Below are 17,958 nucleotides of genomic sequence, written 5' to 3'. Positions count from 1 at the left end.
GTTGGGGGCAACTGAAGGGAACGTGGATGGCTTCGTGAACTGGTCCTTTACTATCGCCAAAGGTTCGCTTCTTTTCGTGAGCTACTGAGCTTGCAGAGGTCTATGTCCTGCCTTTTCTAAAGGAAGGGCAGAATTCTCACCTTCTGTATGAATAAAGGATGTTAACGATCTGACTCTCGAGTGTACTTTTGAACAGACAAATCTATCTTCAGTTGTTTCCCCATTCTTACACCCTAAGCAGTTTATTTTTCTTGCAGATGATGAGGAATCTGTGAAAAAAAACCCACAAATGTTCCCTGGTTTGGGAGGTGAGTAGTATTTATGGTCTAACTGAGGCATTTGGTGATTTCCAGTGTCACTAAGAAAGTCCTGGTTTTTATTATGCCCCCTTAGTGACAGGACAGAGAAACACCTTCAGGAACTGAACTGTGGGTGCTCTGTACAATTGTCCCTTCAGAGCACCCCTCCTCTTTAATTCAAAAAGTGGGAGATGTCAGGACTCACTCTAAAAGGTTACTTCAACCCTCAGGGCTTCACCAGTAAGCCACGGGCAAGGAAAGAGGAATTATCTGCATTACGCGAGTTTCCAGTCCATGCAATGCAACCCTCGATACGTAGGCTGGCTCAGAATCTCTCCTGCCTCTCTCTGTGTCCTTCTAGGGCACGGCAAAGGAGCGGAGCTTTGGCGAGGTGAAGTTCAAGCAGTGTGCTACTGAAAACATGGCACGGGAGCATTTTAAGAAACACGGCACTGAGCATTATTGGGATCTAGGCTCTGAGCGAGTCAGTCCTAGAACCCACAGACTGACAGCCTTTTCTGGAGCCCCTTCTCACATTTCTGGGTGTTTGACATACAGGGCAAGAACTGAGCAGAAACATTAGATTCTAAGCCCCGCCCCCCCCATTCCCACAAATTCCTCACAGTACAATGCACAAAATTAAAGGAAATATTTTTCAGATCCAAATCACAGGTTTTGATTTTAATGTTTGGCTTTGGACTAACAGGACACACGTGTGAGAGAGCTCTTCAGCTTCCCCACTGCCACAAGTACACCTTCACACAGTCTTGGGGTTTTATCATTCCTGCCCTGCAGGAGTGCCAAGGAGAGGATATTAAAATGTCTGGCTCTAAAAATTGCTATTCTCTAGGAAAGCTGCGTCGCTTTTCTCAATGGGCCTGAATTCAGCGCCCGGCTTCAGAAGCCGGAGGCGGCCGGCCGGCTCTCCCCTCTTCCCCGACGACAGAGGGCCCTGCTCGCCATGAGCTCCTTGTTTGAATTCGAGCCGCTCGCTCGGCCCCCCGCATCGTAAGAAACCGGCTCTTGCGTGCCAGAAGCAGGTGGGGAGAGCAGCGGAGGGCTGTTGTGTGAGTAGGACGCGTTTGCGTGTGAAGGCTGGGTGGGGAGCAGGTTTTGGTGAGCCGTTGAAGGGGGGTCGTGTGAATGTGGCTCTTGCGGGTTGCAAGCCCAGCTTTCCTGCGAAGTGGCAGAGGGGAGTTGTGTGACTGGGACTCCTGCGTGTCCCTTGGAAAAAAAGCAGGTTTCTTTTGACAAGGAGGGGCGAGGAAAGGAACTGCTCTTCTCTGTAATGGCCCCTTCCCAAAGGGCCAGCCCTGTGCCTCACCAATCATTGGAGGCAGGGTCCCCCCCCCCCGTATCTTCCTGGCATTGGAGGCCGGGTCCCTCCCCCCCGTATCTTCATGGCACCTCTGGATGGTATTTTTACCTTTATATAGAAATATGTGCAACCCTGCTTTGCCTCGGGACGTTGTACATGCAGGAAATCCATCCTTAAACAAGCATCTGTTAACGACTGCTGTAACCCTTTTTCTCTAACCAACCCGTCTTATTAAGGAAGGTTAAATTCCCCTCTTGTTCTAAGCCAGGACATTTGTTAAATAAGCCATCAAGAGGGGGAGATAAAAATGCTTCCTAAATCTTAGTGACCCGACTTATCCAGCCCACCTAGCCAAAATCAAGGCACAGGGAGAGGCGGCTGATTTGCAAACTGGCTTGGGCTGAGAGGGACGGCATGGCTGAATGGGCAGACAGATTTGAGTTTTTCCCAGCTCAACTGTTGTACCAGTCTTGTGTTTATCTACAAAAATACTACTTTGTCTCAGGACACTGTATGCATCCGTAAACAAACACTTAATTGTTACTGTAGCACAGGAATCAAGACTGCAGGTATTTTCCAAAGCAAGCTTAGGCCTGTGCTTAAAGCTGCAGAGCCATAAACTTAATTTATGCTCCCCCCCCCTTACCTGCTGCTGCTGGAATTTCCCCTTCCTGGGGACAAAGTCAGTTAAAACCTGGGAAACCCCTGGCTTCAAAGCTCACCTCTGTCCTGCAAAAACTCTGCACTCAATGAAACCATCTTAAGGAACTGCTGTTGTGTGAATCATATTTCCACTTTCAAGACTCAGGCGAATAACTTTCTTCGCACAAAAAATTGGTCTGCGTGGCTGGGGTTGTAATGGGGTTTTTTCAACCTTCGATTTGTGTGTACAGGTAACCCTTGACCACAGTTGAGCCCAAAATTCCTGTTAAGTGAGATGCTTGTTAAGTGAGTTTGGCCCCATTTTGTGTCCTTTATTGCCATGATTATTAAGTGAATCACTGCAGTTGATAAGTCACCCGATTGTTAAGTGAATCCAGCTTTCCCCATTGACTTTGCTTGTCAGAAGGTGGCAAAAGGGGATCATACGATCCTGGGACATAGCAATGGTCATAAGTATGAATCAGTTGCCAAGCGTCTGAATTTTGATCACATGAACCATGGGGATGCTGCAAAGGTCATAACTGAAAAACAGTTATAAGTCCCATTTTCAGCTCTATTGTAACTTTGAACGGTCACTAAATGAACTGTTGTAAGTCGAGGACAACCTGTGCTAGCTGCAACATCCGACATTCCTGAGAATTCTGGGGAGTTAGTTCCCCCTCCCAGTCTGAAAGCTGTATAGATTGCATAAGGCTGTGAGGGTGGCCACATTGCAAAGGCTGTGACCAGTGCCAGGCTGAGCTAAGAAACTTCTATTTCTAGATAGATTTATTTATTTATTTATTTATTTATTTTATTTACAAATATTTATATGCCGCCCAATCCCAAAGGACTCAGGGCGGTGTACATGTCGATCTATCTATTAAATTGGTTGTTTTCTAGCGCGTAATTGATGGGCACGATTTGAATAATTAGGAAAGTTTGAGGGGTTGTCCTCTGAAGGGAATTTTACACACGTATGTTGAATGGATCAACAGAGCATCATTTTCAAGGAAGGAGAGGCTTCTGAGTCCTTGCAGTTTTATTTTTCGGTTGGAACACGCATGCATGCTTCTGCCTGTGCCAGGTAACTGCTGCATTTGGGGCATTCCATTTCCATGCATGCTCCCTACTGGCATGCATCAGCAGGCATCAGGCATTTAGAGAAGACATGCAGCAGATAAGTTGGGGGGCAGTTGCTTGAACCGGATGCTGCAGTGAGTGGTCCGTTGCAAAATAAAAAGGGAGTTTCCTGTTCTACAAGTCATTTCATCCCTACAGCCTACTCTCAATATTAGTAACTGGAGGTACTTTCACAGGACAGCTCACCTCTGAATTCTAAACAAGGAACCGATACTTATATCCTCTCCTTGCGTGAGACCATCCATGCGGCTAGCAACGTTCTCACAAGGTCTTGATTTCACAATCATATGATTAACGATGCAAGATGCTTCTCCAGTCTTCTTGGCTCATTGGCTCACTGGTTAGACTGGACTAGATACGGACATCTTAGTAACTCTCCTAAGAGAGTGCCCAGTTTGCTCAAGGAGAACCCTGCCTGCATCTTTGGTGTTTGTGCTCAAACCAAGCTGGTAACCTCCTTTACAGGCCGCCTCCTTTTGAGCTGCTTAATCTACTTTCGCCAGATTGAGTGTAAATAAAGTACAGTAAGAGCTAAATCATCGACTTGCATTCACCCTTTTAGAAACAAGTCTATTTTTTGGAAGGCTAGATCTGTAGGCCATAGTAGAGGCTGTTGCAAAAAGGATAACTAGTAATAGACCATTCCCTTCTCTTTATGGTAGTGTTTCAGAACAAGTAGCAGTGCACAGAATTAGGTTTTTGAAACAAAGAATACTTGTTGGGAAATGTGTTTCACTGTATATTATATGTAGATCTTGGAAGGGGACAGGATACAGCTATGGATGCTGAGATTTTGGATCCTTTGGTAAATCAATGCCAGTTTCCTTTTCAGCAGTAATTTTCAAACTTCAGAGTTCCAAAAGAGAAGAAGTCTTAAAGTGTTGCTGTTTGCAACAGTGCCAGGAACTGGTGGGAAAAAAAAACCCTAAAAAATCACACAGTATAACTAGAAGGACTGTGGTGTGTTTAGGAGGGCAATCAAAACGGTCTTTGATTAAAGTAGCAATCAGTGTCATGAGAAGGGGTTGGGCTGCACCTTCCATCATTATGATCCCATCTTTGTTGGAGATGCTGAGATTTACCCTCAAATGCATCTGGAGATGCTAAATTGAGGAAGGCAGTAGTAGCTTTTCAGCCTAAGTGTTGCCATTTGTAATATCTCTGTAAGTACACTATAATAGAGCTGCACTGAAGTGGACCACTTCGTTTTAAGCCTTTCAGCTTTTGATCAGGAGCTCCTTAGAAACAAGCGGGGTTGAAAAATAGCCACACACATTTGTTGGTTCACAGGATTTGGTTGTGGGGCACGTTCTTTTTCCCCACTGAAGACCCTCAGCAATTGGGAGGAAGTTACTCTCCATAAGCAATTGAGACCATGTCTCTGCCACAAGGTTTGGGGGGGGGGGAGTGCTAAACCACACGGTGCAAAAAATAAAGCCATAAATACTGAATGACCAGGCATCATGAGAGGGAGGAATTCCTCCAGCTTGTGAGACGAAATCATTTCAACTCTGATTTCAAGTGCTCCGTTCCTTCTCCCTCTCTCCTTTCAAAGCTAAAAAAAAAAGTATGTTGAAAGGGACAAGCAGAGATGAGACTGTTGGAATAAATAATTAGCCCACCAAGCAAATTCTCTATGGCAGTGTTTCCCAAACTTGACAATTTTAAGGCATGAGGACTTCAACTCCCAGAATTCCACAGCCAGCAACGCTGGCTGTGGAATTCTGGAAGTTGAAGTCCACATGCCTTAAAATTGTCAAGTTTGGGAAACACTGCTCTATGGCAATAGATGCCCGAGAGAACTACTGTGTTTTTGCTGCCTTATCATAATAAACGGGGGCTCAGAAGAAGGTAGAAACAGAAATATTGGGCATTTCACAACCTCTCAGGATGGGAAGCCATAAGTAGCTTTTCTTTCTTTTTTTAATGAAAAAAAAAAACGGAATTTCAAGGTCCTCTGCAGTCCCGTTCAAACAACTCCCCCAGCCAGCCTTCTGGCATGTAATATTTCATTCATTTACCTTTCTGCCTCAGCACTGATGAAAACCACAGCTCGCTGTGTGTTTTTCTTCCTTCGTGTCTCCAACGCAGAGAAATCTTCCTCCTTACAGTCACTTCCTAAATGCCACGGACCGGATGTTATCCAGCGGCAGCTGGCAGTATCAGCAGGGCTTTGCGCAATGGATAATTAACCCTGTTTTGTACCTCGGAGAGCCTGGACAGAAAAGTGGCGCTCTGCTCGGCATAAAAAGTAAATATAGAAAGCGCTTGCCTTTACCATAGATGGAAGCTTTGGAAAAAAAATGTTTCGAGAAGGCTACATGGGGCAGTGCAAACTAGACTTGTGGACAAGTTCTTCAGCCTTTCCCAGCTCAGTGCCTTTACTAGTCATTTGGGACTACAGTTTCCATTGGCCCCAACAGGGAGGGAGAGTTGGTTCAAGTTAGTGTTTGTGTGTGAAAGTTTTCTTTCGGTCCCTGAAATGAGATTGCCGCAGCAGACAAAAGCAGTTGTTTCTCTGGGCGTCCTTTTTATGTAACTCTGGGTGAATTATTTGTAAAAATAATAATCAAGCTGGGATACAAATAACTAACACAAAGGGAAGCTCAATGTTTTGCTGTTTTGCGTTCGCTCGAAGTCAGTTGCATTCTTTCAGTCTCGCCTTATTGAATGCTACCTGTGGACATTTCCGTTTCAAGGCAAAATTTGAATAAATTTTGTCGGCAGGCAGGACAGCCCTGCAATCGGTGACAGCAAAAAGCCAACTACAAACCTTGCTGTGTTAAAAACCCAGAATGTAACATTGCAACAGGTGGGCCCCATGATGGAGGAGGTAGTCAGAAGACCTCAGAAATGTGAACAAGTGGGGGTGGGGAGAGGAGACACAGGAACTCTCTGCATTGGAGGCACCTTTCTCCCAGTCACCGAGTGTGCGTGCTTTTTCCATTGGTTGGTTGTTGTGTTGTGGGGAGAGAGCCAGGCCTTTGAAGATTTCCCTGGTCAAAGATCTTTTTTTTTTTTTCAAATGTTTGGGGATGGGATGGGGCCCAAATTTTGCTTCATTTCCCCTCTCCCCCTTTTAATTTATTTATTTTTCAACGTGTTTTGAAAGTTCCCTTTTCTGGCATAACTGCCAAGTCGGCGGAGGAGTCTTGCCTTTCGCCTTCTAGGGCTTGGGGTGGGGAGAGGGACGGGGCGGGAAGGCCGGCCAGGGGGAGGAGGAGGAAATGTTGCTGCCTCTGTGGGAATGTGAGCTGTTCCTCACTCTGTAAACAGCCGGTGACTCATTGCATAGCTATGGCACTGGAGGGATGTGTATGCTAAGCCATGCTGCCCGTGTTCGCCTACCCCGGGAGAGAGAGGAACCCCTCCCACCCACCCCTCTGCCCTGTGCTCTGGCCTCGGGGCTACCTGCAGGGGCCCCCTTCCTCCGAGGAGGGGTCCCAACCTTGAGCGGGCTGCTGGGGCGCCTGGCAACCGCTTCCAAACATGAGGGCAGGAGAGGACAGCTGTAAAGGAACGAACAAGGGTTTGGGAAGAGCTTTGCAAGTCCAAGGTAAACCTTCTCTTGCCTCCCCCCCCCCCTCAGCTCTGCCTTTCTTCGTCTTATTTCCCTGTTGCATGGCTGCCTCTGGATTCGGTGCTGGGCCTCAGCTCCTTTGCAGGAAAAGGCAACATGGTGTGGTCACCTTTGCCCCCCCTCCATGCTCCTGGCTCTGCTTGCTCTTTACACCGTCACCCAGTCATTTGAGCCGTGGTCCCTCCACGTGGGAGGTTCAGCGTGTTTGTCTTCTAGGAAGCGCTAAGCAGCTTTCAGGGAGCCGTGAGCACCAGTGACCGTTTTCGGTGAACAAAACACACGCTGCTGTAGCCCCGCTTGGCAGTCCCTTTCCCAGGTTTCTGCTGCATCCTCGCTTGGCTCTTCCTGCTTGCTCCAGCTCTTTGCGAGAATCTGGAAAAAAGAAACAAACATGCCTCTGCTAGTTCTGTTTCTGTACCGTAATCCCAAAGCTTTGAAAGTTAAACAAGCCACGGCTTTACCGGCTTTACTGCACTGGGCTGAGACGCTTTGTTTTGTTTTGGTTTGGCGTGTTGGGAAGCAGGTTGCCTTTGCTTCATAAGCAGAAGGAGACAACTTCTCAACCTTACCTTCCCGGATGGCCGGCCTCACCGCTTCTCTTGTTTCTTTAAAAAAGGGCCCTGGACTTCAGTGAGGCAGCTCTGGTGGGCCAAGGAGGAGGGGCTGGGCAAGGGGATGTCCAGTGCCTATTGGAAAGCTTGGGTGTCCCTCTGCCTCCCGAGGCAGGAGCAACAGACTCTGGGTTCCAGTTTTGCGCATTTCACGAGGAGGAGGAGGAGGAGGAGGAGGAGGAGGAGGAGGAGGAGGAGGAGGAGGCATGGTGCTGATTGCCACAAGTCAGGCCAGGAGCCGCTCAGGCTGCTCCAGCAAACAACGCCCCCCCCCCCAAACCCTCTCCCCCCTTTCCTTCTCTTTCTCCCCCATGCAGCCTGAAATGCATGGATTTGTTGACTGTCTCCCTCCCCTCCCTCCCTCCCCATGCCTTTGCACAGAGATGACCCCAAGTCATGATTTGCTTTTGGGCTTCTCTTGTTTCCATGGTTACCATCTCAGGGTTGGCTACTTTCCCAAGGTCACCATAGCAACTATCGGAAGGAAATCATGCTTGGGATGCTTTGGCTAGATGTCGCCCGTCTCCTCTCTCTCTCTCTTTTTTAATGATTAGAATGTGTGACACTATGTAGACGTGCATGGAGAACCGGGATCTCCATTGCCCACCAGCACCTTCCCAGCCTTGTTTTCTCCTCGGACGGATGGGTGGTGGCCCGGGGAAGGAAGACCCTCTGGTCTGACGGTCTGAGCATCTCTTGTGTCCGGCACTGCAGCCTCCCCGAGCCTTTGCTTCCTATAGGCACTTCAGCTTTTCATGTTCCAGCCTCAGTGGTCTGGCCTAAACTGGCGGGGAGAAGGAAGCCACTGTGATGTCACAGCTGCATTGCCCTCTCCTTCGGTGGTAGGTACACGGCTCTCCAAAGCTGCTCCCAGGGTGTCATCGTCCTCCTCCTCCTCCTCCGTGCAGTGCGATGCAGGTGAAGGCTCTGCACTGAAGTCTAGACACTCTGTCTCTGGTGCTTCTCTGGAGTAGTTGAGGGTACCCGAGGTGAGAGTGAAAGGCAGCGCTGGAATAACAGAGGGGCCCCTTCCTCCAGCCACTGGGATGAGAGGATGCCAGCCCAGTGAGGAAAGCGGTGCCTTGTTTTCTCTCCTCGCCTTCTCCTCTGTCGATCTCTGCTGCCTTGCAAAGAACGGGTCAGCTTAACAGGTGGGGCTGGGAGAGGCTGGGGACTTTTCTGTCTTTGAGGAGCCAGGAAAAGGGAAGAGGAGGGTCGCCTGGTGGGGTTTTTTTAACGACTGGGGCACGGGATGAGGGTGGGCTTTGGAAATGACATTTTGCCTGCTTTTCAGAAAAAAAGCACAGAAAGCAAACTTGGGGCTAGTTTGAGAGGTTTTGGGGGAAAAAGGGTTATTTGGCTTTGGGAGATTTTCCGAGCAAACTGAATCCGGATGAGCCGAATTCTTCTGGATCCAGAAATTCCATCTCTTAACTCAGATCTGGCGAGGAATCAGGATTCAAACGGCCATCTGTTTTCAAAGCCAGGATGAGGAAACAGCCTTTGTGGGTGGCTGGTAAAACGCTGGGAAGTCATTTGAGGACTTTGGGTTCAACAGTGTGGAAAGTCTAGTCTAGCTTGCGGTGGTGTGAAAAATCAGGAGAGCCTGGCCAAATAATTCAGGAGGATATGGGGAAACTTGGCAGAAACCCCACTGAACTCTTTTGGCGGCTGCTGCTGCCACCATTCCTCTTTCTCTTTTCACTCCAGCACCCCAAATTGGAGATAAGGAAGACTTGGAAGAAAGGTTATTCTCATAAAAACTGCTTTAAAAGGAGAGAGAGAGAGAGAGATGTGGTCATTATTATGAGTTGGTAGATGAAGTCTCTTGCTTGTTTATATCTTGCAATACGGTAGTCCTTGACTTACAACTATTTAGTGACCATTGAAAGTTACAATGTCACTGAAAAAAGGGATTTATAATTGTTTTTCACACTTACGGCCATTGCAGCATCCCCATGGTCTTGTGATCAGAATTCAGATGCTTAGCCACTGGTTCATATTTATGACGGCTGCAGCTTCCCGGGGTCAGGTGATTCCCTTTTGCGACCTTCTGACCAGTCAGTGGGGAAGCCAGAGTCAATGAACGACAAGGTTACTGAGTTAACTGCAGTGATTCAAATTAACAACTGTGGAAGAAAGGTCGTAAAATGGGACAAAACCCATTTAGCAACCGCCTTAGTTTAGCAAGAGAAATTTTGGATTCCTGCTTAGGAGAGAACATTCCTATGTAAGTCCAGCGTCCTTTTGGGTCCAGCGTCCACATTGTGGGTGGATTGAATGGCTGGGGAGATAAAGTTTAGAAGGGAGATTTTAAAAAGCAACCTCTGTGAAACGGTGTGAAATATCCTTGCTGCGATAGGTACCGGTGCCTGAATGAAAATGCATCTTTCTTTTCTCTGAGCTGATCCTTATCCTGTTTTCTCTCTTTCTTTTTCCCCTTTTTTCTCCAGTTGCAATTTCTGAGCAATTCTGTCCAGGTGACTGTGTCCAGGTTATGACGACTAATCCAAAGCCAAACAAAGCATTTAAGGTAAGGCTTAGTTGGATTAAAAAAAAAAAAAAGTTCCATCTTCAGTGAGAACTGTTCAAGATGCCAACCCTTGAGTTTCCGCTATTCTTATCTACCTCTTTTCCAAAAGTCAGTCTGTGCCCCAAAAGTAAAATATGAGAGTGTCTTTCTTAAAGACCACAGCTTTATTTGGCTTTACTTTTTTAAAAAAAAAAAAAAAAAGCATGATATTTCTAACTTTGGTTTGGAGGTAATGAACAGTATACTCAGCTGAACTTCTTTAAAATTCATGGTTCAACCTAGGTTGAGCACAGTTGTCAAATAAACTGTTTCTCCTGACTTTAACTTCCAGGTAAGAAAAAAATATTTAAGCCACTCACTACAAAATTCCTTTCTGTCTGCAGTAATCTTTAAAAAAAAATGCGCCTTATCACTGAGTGGTCACATATTGTCACATTCTGATGTTTTAAAGCATTGAGGTGGTACAAATACTCATCAGAGAATTGGGGTACTGTAGTGTGGGAATTATCATGGGGAGCCGGGGGGGGGGAGGGGAAGAGATGCTGTAAACAGTCAGGAGAGCACAGAGCCCACAACTGTATAACGGGTAGAGAAAGAGACTCGGAAAAGAATCTCCCTAGCTTTTCAGACTGAAAAAGAGACGGTGGGTTATTTGTATTTCAGATTTGCACGATTCTGTTAATGTAGCCTTCTAATAAAGTAAAATTAGCTCATCAGATCATGTTTCCTGTCTGGTCTACCAGAGAAGGCTGACAGTTGGCTATTTGTGCTAATTACAGAAGCAAGTCAGTTATGGAATAATATCGACTTCTTCAAAATCATAATAACTGTAACACTGAGCAATATTTTTAGAAGTGAGGATGATACTCCAAAGGGAGGCTAAGAAGGATTCAGCTGGTTCGCACCGCTTTGGCAAAACCAGTAGCTAATTTTTGGTTGCCCAGGCCCAGAATGGACTTCCGGAAGCGGCATCCACACAGATAACCGGTTGTTCACCTATTTGAATCCCATTACTGCTAAGAGGGAAGTTACAGGCACAAAATATCGTTTTGAGTCACAGTTACTACATCTCATGAACGTGAACATAAAAATGTAACTTCGGGTTTTGCTTCCTTTGGATTCTAACTCAAAATTCTAAAAATAGCCCAATTCATTCCTACTGGCTGGTCTTGAGCCAGTGAATGGGATGTTGAACTCATTGGAGTTTTCGGAGATTCTATGGGCAGCCCACACAAAGTACTTCCTAGTAGATGATCTGGTGGTCACGGAGGGGCAACCATGAGTTTTGCACCCCTGAGTTACAGTGCATGCTGGCTGAGGAATTTTGGGAGTTGAAGTCCACAAGTCTTAAAGTGGCCAAGTATGGAGACCCCTGACCTAGTGTGTCATAATCATGAGTTTTGTCATGTCGCTGTCCTTAGGTCAAGGAGGAGTCGGGAGAAAACGCCGCGGTGCTGAGCGACGATGAACTCGTCTCGATGTCTGTGCGGGAATTGAACCAGCATCTGCGAGGTCTCACGAAAGAGGAGGTGATCCGCTTGAAGCAGCGGCGGCGCACCCTCAAGAACCGGGGCTACGCAGCCAGCTGCCGGATCAAGCGGGTGACGCAGAAGGAGGAACTGGAGAGGCAGCGGGTGGAGCTTCAGCAGGAAGTGGCCAAGCTGGCTCGCGAGAACCGCAGCATGAAACTGGAGCTGGACGCCTTGCGCTCCAAGTATGAAGCCCTCCAGACCTTTGCGCGCACCGTGGCCCGCGGCCCCATCACCCCCAGCAAAGTGGCCACCACCAGCGTGATCACCATTGTGAAGTCCACCGAAGTCTCCTCCAGCTCCGTGCCGTTTTCGGCAGCATCCTAATGTCCAAGGGGAGAGAGAACTCACCGCCTGGCTGGACTTTACAGAGCCCGCCTGCCTTTTCTCTCGAATCAGACGACGTCCGTCTTTCCCCCCCAAAAAGAGCCAGCAAACCACCTGGTGGCAGACTCTTCGAAGAGGAATTTAACTGGCTGCTTTACCTCTTGTTCAGTAAGCCCTTTGGGGCTGAAATTGAAATTCCGTATCAAGCCCCAGCAATCCGACGAGGGGTCTTGCGCAGCTCTTCCTTGGGGTCTCTTTTAGGCCCCAGTTGACACGAGGTATTGAAGGAATGTGTGTTAAAGGAAAATTTAAGACAGATAACATGGTAGAATCATCAGTCCTGATGGCAAAATAGGGAAAAAAAAGAAATTCTCTCTTCCTCTAGTTAGGAAAAAAAGCAGCCACATCATAGTTATCTTTATAGGTTGTGGGTGATCGGGATTTTGGAACAGGTACTGCATCCAAATTTCATAGCCTGAGGTCTTTTCTCTCCAAATTCAGAAAGCCTTCGTGAATGAATTTTCACCTCGTTGTCTGGTCCCTGGTATTGCTCAGTCCCGGTCAGATGGCCCAGCAAAATGGAACAGCGTCTACAATGCAAAAATTTCACTGAAGCTGCTTCCCATGATGTGCCTGTGAATTGGATTTCCTTTTTAATGTGGTTGTGTGGCTTCCAAACAATACATTTCAGCCTGTGTCATCCAGGTTCTACAGCGTTGCAGGAAGGAAAAAATGGGAAACTTAAGAAAAACGGGCAATGTGGGTTCTGGACTTGGTGGCTAGATTGTGGGGTAAAAAGATAGTTTACTAGAAGAGGAACTTACAGTAAAGGATAGTGCTATAAAATGATGCCTTTGAATCAGCATGACTTAGAAACTTGAAAGGCTTATAAATCAAAGACATGCCGGAAAAAATGTGGGGTTTGGGGTTTTTTTGGACAAGGAAGATTCAAAAAGAAATATGAATTCAACCCACAGCCTTATCCGTAACATTTTTGCTGCCGTTACCCCCTTCTTTTGGTGCTCTTTGACATCAAGAGATGTCAAAAATAAAAAGCAGAAAGAATTAGGTCTAAATACCTGCAAGGAAATGGGCTCCTTAAGATAATGCTCAACAAGCTTGAAGACACGAATTATGTGGAGGATCACAGGAAGGTTTAAAAGTTGGTACCTTTTTTTGAGACAAGTTAAAGTGGGATGTGGGTCTCGTAGTTCTGAGGAACAGGGACAAAATCAGAGCTCGTCAACAGGGTGAGAAGAAGGGATGTAGGCAGCTGTTTGTATGTGTGCAAAAAATGAGGTGTCAGAGGAATGAATGATGGTTAGCGTTGGGTTGTCAGTGAGGGTTGCTGAAGGCAACGATGAAGAGAAAGGAAATGAGGCTTGGAACTGTGAGTTGTGAAGTGAGTAAGTTGCCCTTTCAAAGTTCTTTTGAGCAGTTTCGTCAGGCTTCTAGATTAAAGAGGTCTCAAACTTCCAATGTGAAAACCGAAGGTGTAAAATTGCTGCCCCCTTCTGCTTGGCTGAAGCAAACCCAGCAGAGATAAAATTCCAATTTTGTATTGGAAGCTGGGTGGAGGGGCACAGCTCCTGAGCAGCCCCACCATGCAACATTTACCTGGTGGTACCGTCCAGATGTTCTGCCTCACCCCCATCATGTAGTGATCCAGTCCTGATTTCTGTTGCAGGGGTCTTACATGTTTGCATTCCCCCGTGTTGTCAGACGCTTCCCCTCTATTGTGGTTGGATTTGAATTGAAGACCTAGTTCCTGTGGTGTTTCCTTGGGGTGTCTTAAAACTCCCACCTCTGTTCCCCTGTAGCTAATACTGGTAGATTGTGACCTCTTTTCTCTGGTGCATCCATAAAAGCTTCCTCAAAAGCAAATAAGAAAGAGTAGCTGGCTTTTAACTTCAGTATAGGTGCTGGGGGGTAAGTGCATCCTGAATGGAAATTACTAACACTGTGAATATAGTCCTAGTGGTATTGGGTGCACGGACAGCACAAATCTTGTATCACACCTTCGGCATATGCACACGTCTTACCACTTAACGCTCTTCTGTGCCGTTCAGTAGTCTAGTGGCGAGGGGGGGGGCTAACTTCGTCAGTGCCAGATCACAAATCGTTGGCTTCAGATTAACTCATAAGCGGGGGTCATCCTCCAGCCTCCCCTAATCCTCTTGAAGACAAGTTAATGTCTGCTGTTTATCCTTGCTGCTTTGGACTCCCTCGCAAAAAGTTTGAGGAAGAAAACAAGTTAGTTGCTTTATCTTATTTTTCTCTTAAAATGTCCTTTGGAATACCCTGGGTTCTCTGCGAGCTTCCTGGATCCTTAACGCAGAGGAAGGGGTTAGATTGCACTGTCTGAGTTTCAGAAAATAAATGCCAATGGCCCGAATGGGCATAAGAATGTCGGAAAGGTTTGCATCCTCTCCCCTCCAGGGCCAGCTGGAAGCTGAACTCTGGGAAACGAGGGGCGAGTTAGCTGAGGTTCCACAAAGATGGAATAATGTTTAGAGGTGCCTTCCCCAACCTGGTGTCCCACAAATACGTCTCACTACAGCTATCGTTGGCCCTTAGTCAACAATGGTCATTGTGTTCCTAGCTCCTGGTTGAAAGCTGCTACATCTGAGGAAGAAATGGACTATTGATGGAGGAGGCTGCTCCACCATCCTAAATTATAATAGTGCTCTTTCTGGATTGGCTGAGTATCCTGCTAGTGGTAGCTCTTGAGTCTAGCTTTGGCCTCCCCTTGCTATGCTGAGCTGAGGTTCTCCTCATCTCTGGTGTTGGATGGGCAACCCTTGATCAGCACCAGAAGAGGTCCCCCATTTTTGAGTGGCACTTCCTTGTGACAGACGAATTCCTCTACCCCATAGTTTTATGAGGTGGACAAGCAATAACGGACCTGGAAAGAAGTTGATGGGAGATGCTCTGGTAACTAGACCCATTGAAATTCTGACTGTGTCTAAAGGAGCGCCAACTGTAGAGTTGGTTAGCACCATCTGTGGTGGCCTTGCGTTGGATAAATGGGTTTATCCCTAGAGAGTTGCACCAGTTTTTTTCTGTTGTGGTTAGGGCCTCTCACACTTTCCATTGACCACCATCTTTGCACTTTCTTCCCAGCAGCTGCCAATACCTCGGCTACCCCTGTCCCATGCTGGTGGCGCATTGAAGGGGAAGTGATGGCTGATCAGACGATGAGGCCGTTGCACAGGACGAGATGATAGTTGGGCTAACCCTCTGGTTAGGGGAAAACCACCTCTAAAGGAAGGAGTCATCTTGATCTCCAAAAGCAGCCATCTTTGCTGCTTTTTTGAGAACAGAGAGTAGCTTCTGTGGGGTAAAAGCATCTGGTGTCCATTTCCCTTGCAATCAGGCGTAGAAAGGCTTAAATCAGAATTAAAAGCTGTTGATACCATAGTCATGGTAGGTAATCCATATTGGATATCAATTTAAGGGCCACTTGGAAATATTTGAGAGGCATGCATATAGATACAGATATATGTGTGTGTGACTGTGTGTGTATATATATATATATATATATATGATTATATATATATAACATAACTATATACATTTTATCATACAGGTTTTTTTTGTAAGAGATATGTGTAATATTGTTGGCTATCTTATTTAAATCTATATACAAAAAAACATAGGACAAGAGGGACCTAAGAATTGGTGCCTGCTTTCTATGCAGGGATTGCCAATCTCGGCCACTTTTAAGACTTGTGGACTTCAATTCTGGGAGTTGAAGCCCACTAGTCTTAAAGTGGCCAATGCTGGAGACCCCTGCATCTAGGGATGCTCAAAGTCCACAATTCCCCTTCCAGAAGGATGGAAGGACTGAAAGAGGGGTACAACACCCCATCCATCATCCTGAGAGAGCTAGAAAGCAGTTAATCCGCCTTTTTTCACTCTCTTCTTCCCCTCCCCCTCTTTAGGGACACTTATCACCGTGAAGCTTTGGGGAGAAACACAGCCCTACATTGTGTGCAAAACCACTGCCGCCTTTAAGAAATGCACATTTTTAAAAAAAAAATGCCATTTCATTCAGCTGCCACTTCTCCCTTTCCTGCTATTTAATTCCCTGAGAAGTTTTTTGGGGGTGGGGGAATCCCACTGCCTACAGGGAAAACCAGCATACTGTGGCTTCAATGTTTTTCAAAGTTGGCCACTTTAAGATAGGGGGACTTCAACTCCCAGAATTCCCCAAGCCAGCCATACCATGCTAGGAAATTCTGGCCATGGTGGCTGGGGAATTCTGGGAGTTGAAGTCCACCCATCTTAAAGTGGCCAATTTTGAAAAATACTGATTTAAATGATGCTAATGTGGGGATAAAGTAAAGCTTCCTGGCATATTATAAACTAGTATTTTATATGCAAACAATACTTGGCACTTCTCTTAGATCCTAGGGGTTTTTTTTATAGGCAGAGATTCATTTAAAAAAAAAAAAAATCTCTCTCCCATGGATGATATGACTGAAAATTCTCAGGTTGGTTCAGCCTCTGGTCTCACAAGACCCGTGATCATCCTGGAATATGTGAAAGCAGATTAACTTGGCTTACACATGAGCCTGGAAGGATGCATTTGGATACCAAAAATGCACAGCAGCCAAGTGGTGACTCTCCCTAACCGACGGGAATTGTTTCCTGTTTTTATTCCAGTTGTTTGTTTGTTTTTAAGTTGCAAGCTGCCCAAAGTTGATTTGGGCAGCGCCTCTGTCAAATCAAATAAGAGATTGCATCTTAATGGTGTATATAAAAAATGAAGCACTTGCCTATATCAAAATCAGAGGAATTTAATTTTTAAGGAAAGAATTTTTCTTACAATATGGATTATTTTCCCCCCTGCCCCCTTTTTTTCTGTTACTACATGCTTTAGAAATTTAGCGTGTTTTAATTGTTGTTGGCTGATCCTAGTATTTCCTCACATCATAAAATTGTACTTCTTTTAAAAAATAAAATAAAATTCACATATATGGCTCCAGATCTGGGCTGCAAAAAACTCAGATGGCAGCAAAGAGTCTTCTGTATCTCTCTCTCTTTTTTATTTTTGCTTCTCTGGATTTTTGCAGCTCAGATCCAAAAGCTCTAATCACAAGACCGTTCTGCTCTGTGGTTTCTGCAAACTTAATTTTGTTTTGGTATTTATTTTTGTGTTGCTTTTTTATTATGAAATAAATTATTGACATATCAAGTAATGTGGGTGCCTGTCCTGTGAGGCGTATGATGTGCGTCCGTGTGTGTGTGCGTCCAATTGATTTTCATTTGAAAACCTCTTCCCTTGTTTTAATTTATTGCTGTAAATTTGAAGCTGCAACCATTGTGGCTTTTTGGTAAGCTTTCCAATAAAGCATCTTCTGGTCTCAGATTGGATCTTGTCTATGATCAGAGTCGTTGATAGCCAGCTAGCATATTTATTATTATTATTAGTAGTAGTAGTAGTAGTATACCACTGCTTTATGTAGTACAGGGGTCTCCAAATCTGGCAACTTTAAAACTGGTGGACTTTAGCTATGCTGAGGAATTCTGGGAGCTGAAGTCCACAAGTCTTAAAGTTTGCTAGGTTTTAAGATCTCTGATTTAGTACAGTGGTTCTTTTTTCTAACTCGGCAGATGTTAAGAGGAAGGGACTCCAAATCCCAGAATTCCCCAGCCAGCATACTTTATGATGGGTGGACTTCATGTTAGTTGAGGAATTCTGGGAGTTGAAATCCAACCTCACAGTTGGAAAAAAGACTGGTCTAATAATAGTCAAGCTTATGACCCCCTCTGGTGGGTGACAGAGGGAATATTTTAATGTAATAAGTAATAAGTGTCACATTACTATATTTGCCTATAAAAAGTATCATATGGTGATTATCAAACTTGGCTGCTGGTCAAAATCAAGTCAACTTTTCAGAAGGGTTGATGTGAATGCTCAAGAGTTTTGCTGTCTGTCTGAAGATAAAAGGCAGCCACAGAAGTAATTCT

At 45.8% G+C, this 17,958-nt stretch overlaps 1 protein-coding gene across 5 annotated transcripts; it reads left to right on the top strand.

Moving 5' to 3' along the window:
* Positions 1 to 262: 262 nt before the first annotated feature.
* On the top strand, positions 263 to 17,354 carry MAFK (MAF bZIP transcription factor K). Of its 5 annotated transcripts, XM_039360385.1 has the most exons (4): positions 290 to 308; positions 1,150 to 1,366; positions 10,047 to 10,126; positions 11,548 to 17,354. In XM_039360385.1, exons 3-4 carry the CDS (start codon positions 10,091 to 10,093, stop codon positions 11,980 to 11,982), a joined length of 471 nt encoding a protein of 156 aa, XP_039216319.1. In that variant the 5' UTR covers positions 290 to 308; positions 1,150 to 1,366; positions 10,047 to 10,090; the 3' UTR covers positions 11,983 to 17,354. The 5 variants fall into 5 exon arrangements, with proteins under 5 accessions (XP_039216318.1, XP_039216319.1, XP_039216316.1 ...); XM_039360384.1 differs by lacking the exon at positions 1,150 to 1,366 and having other exon boundaries at positions 263 to 308; XM_039360382.1 differs by lacking the exons at positions 290 to 308; positions 1,150 to 1,366 and adding an exon at positions 5,181 to 5,653.
* Positions 17,355 to 17,958: the final 604 nt, after the last annotated feature.

The sequence above is a fragment of the Crotalus tigris genome, unplaced genomic scaffold (genome assembly GCF_016545835.1).
Source record: "Crotalus tigris isolate CLP2741 ecotype Arizona unplaced genomic scaffold, ASM1654583v1 scf7180000019173.45859301935:6455823, whole genome shotgun sequence".
In the NCBI taxonomy this organism is placed as follows: domain Eukaryota; kingdom Metazoa; phylum Chordata; class Lepidosauria; order Squamata; family Viperidae; genus Crotalus; species Crotalus tigris.
The sequence above is the reverse complement of the archived record's forward strand: the minus strand, read 5'-3'. Positions and strand labels throughout refer to the sequence as shown.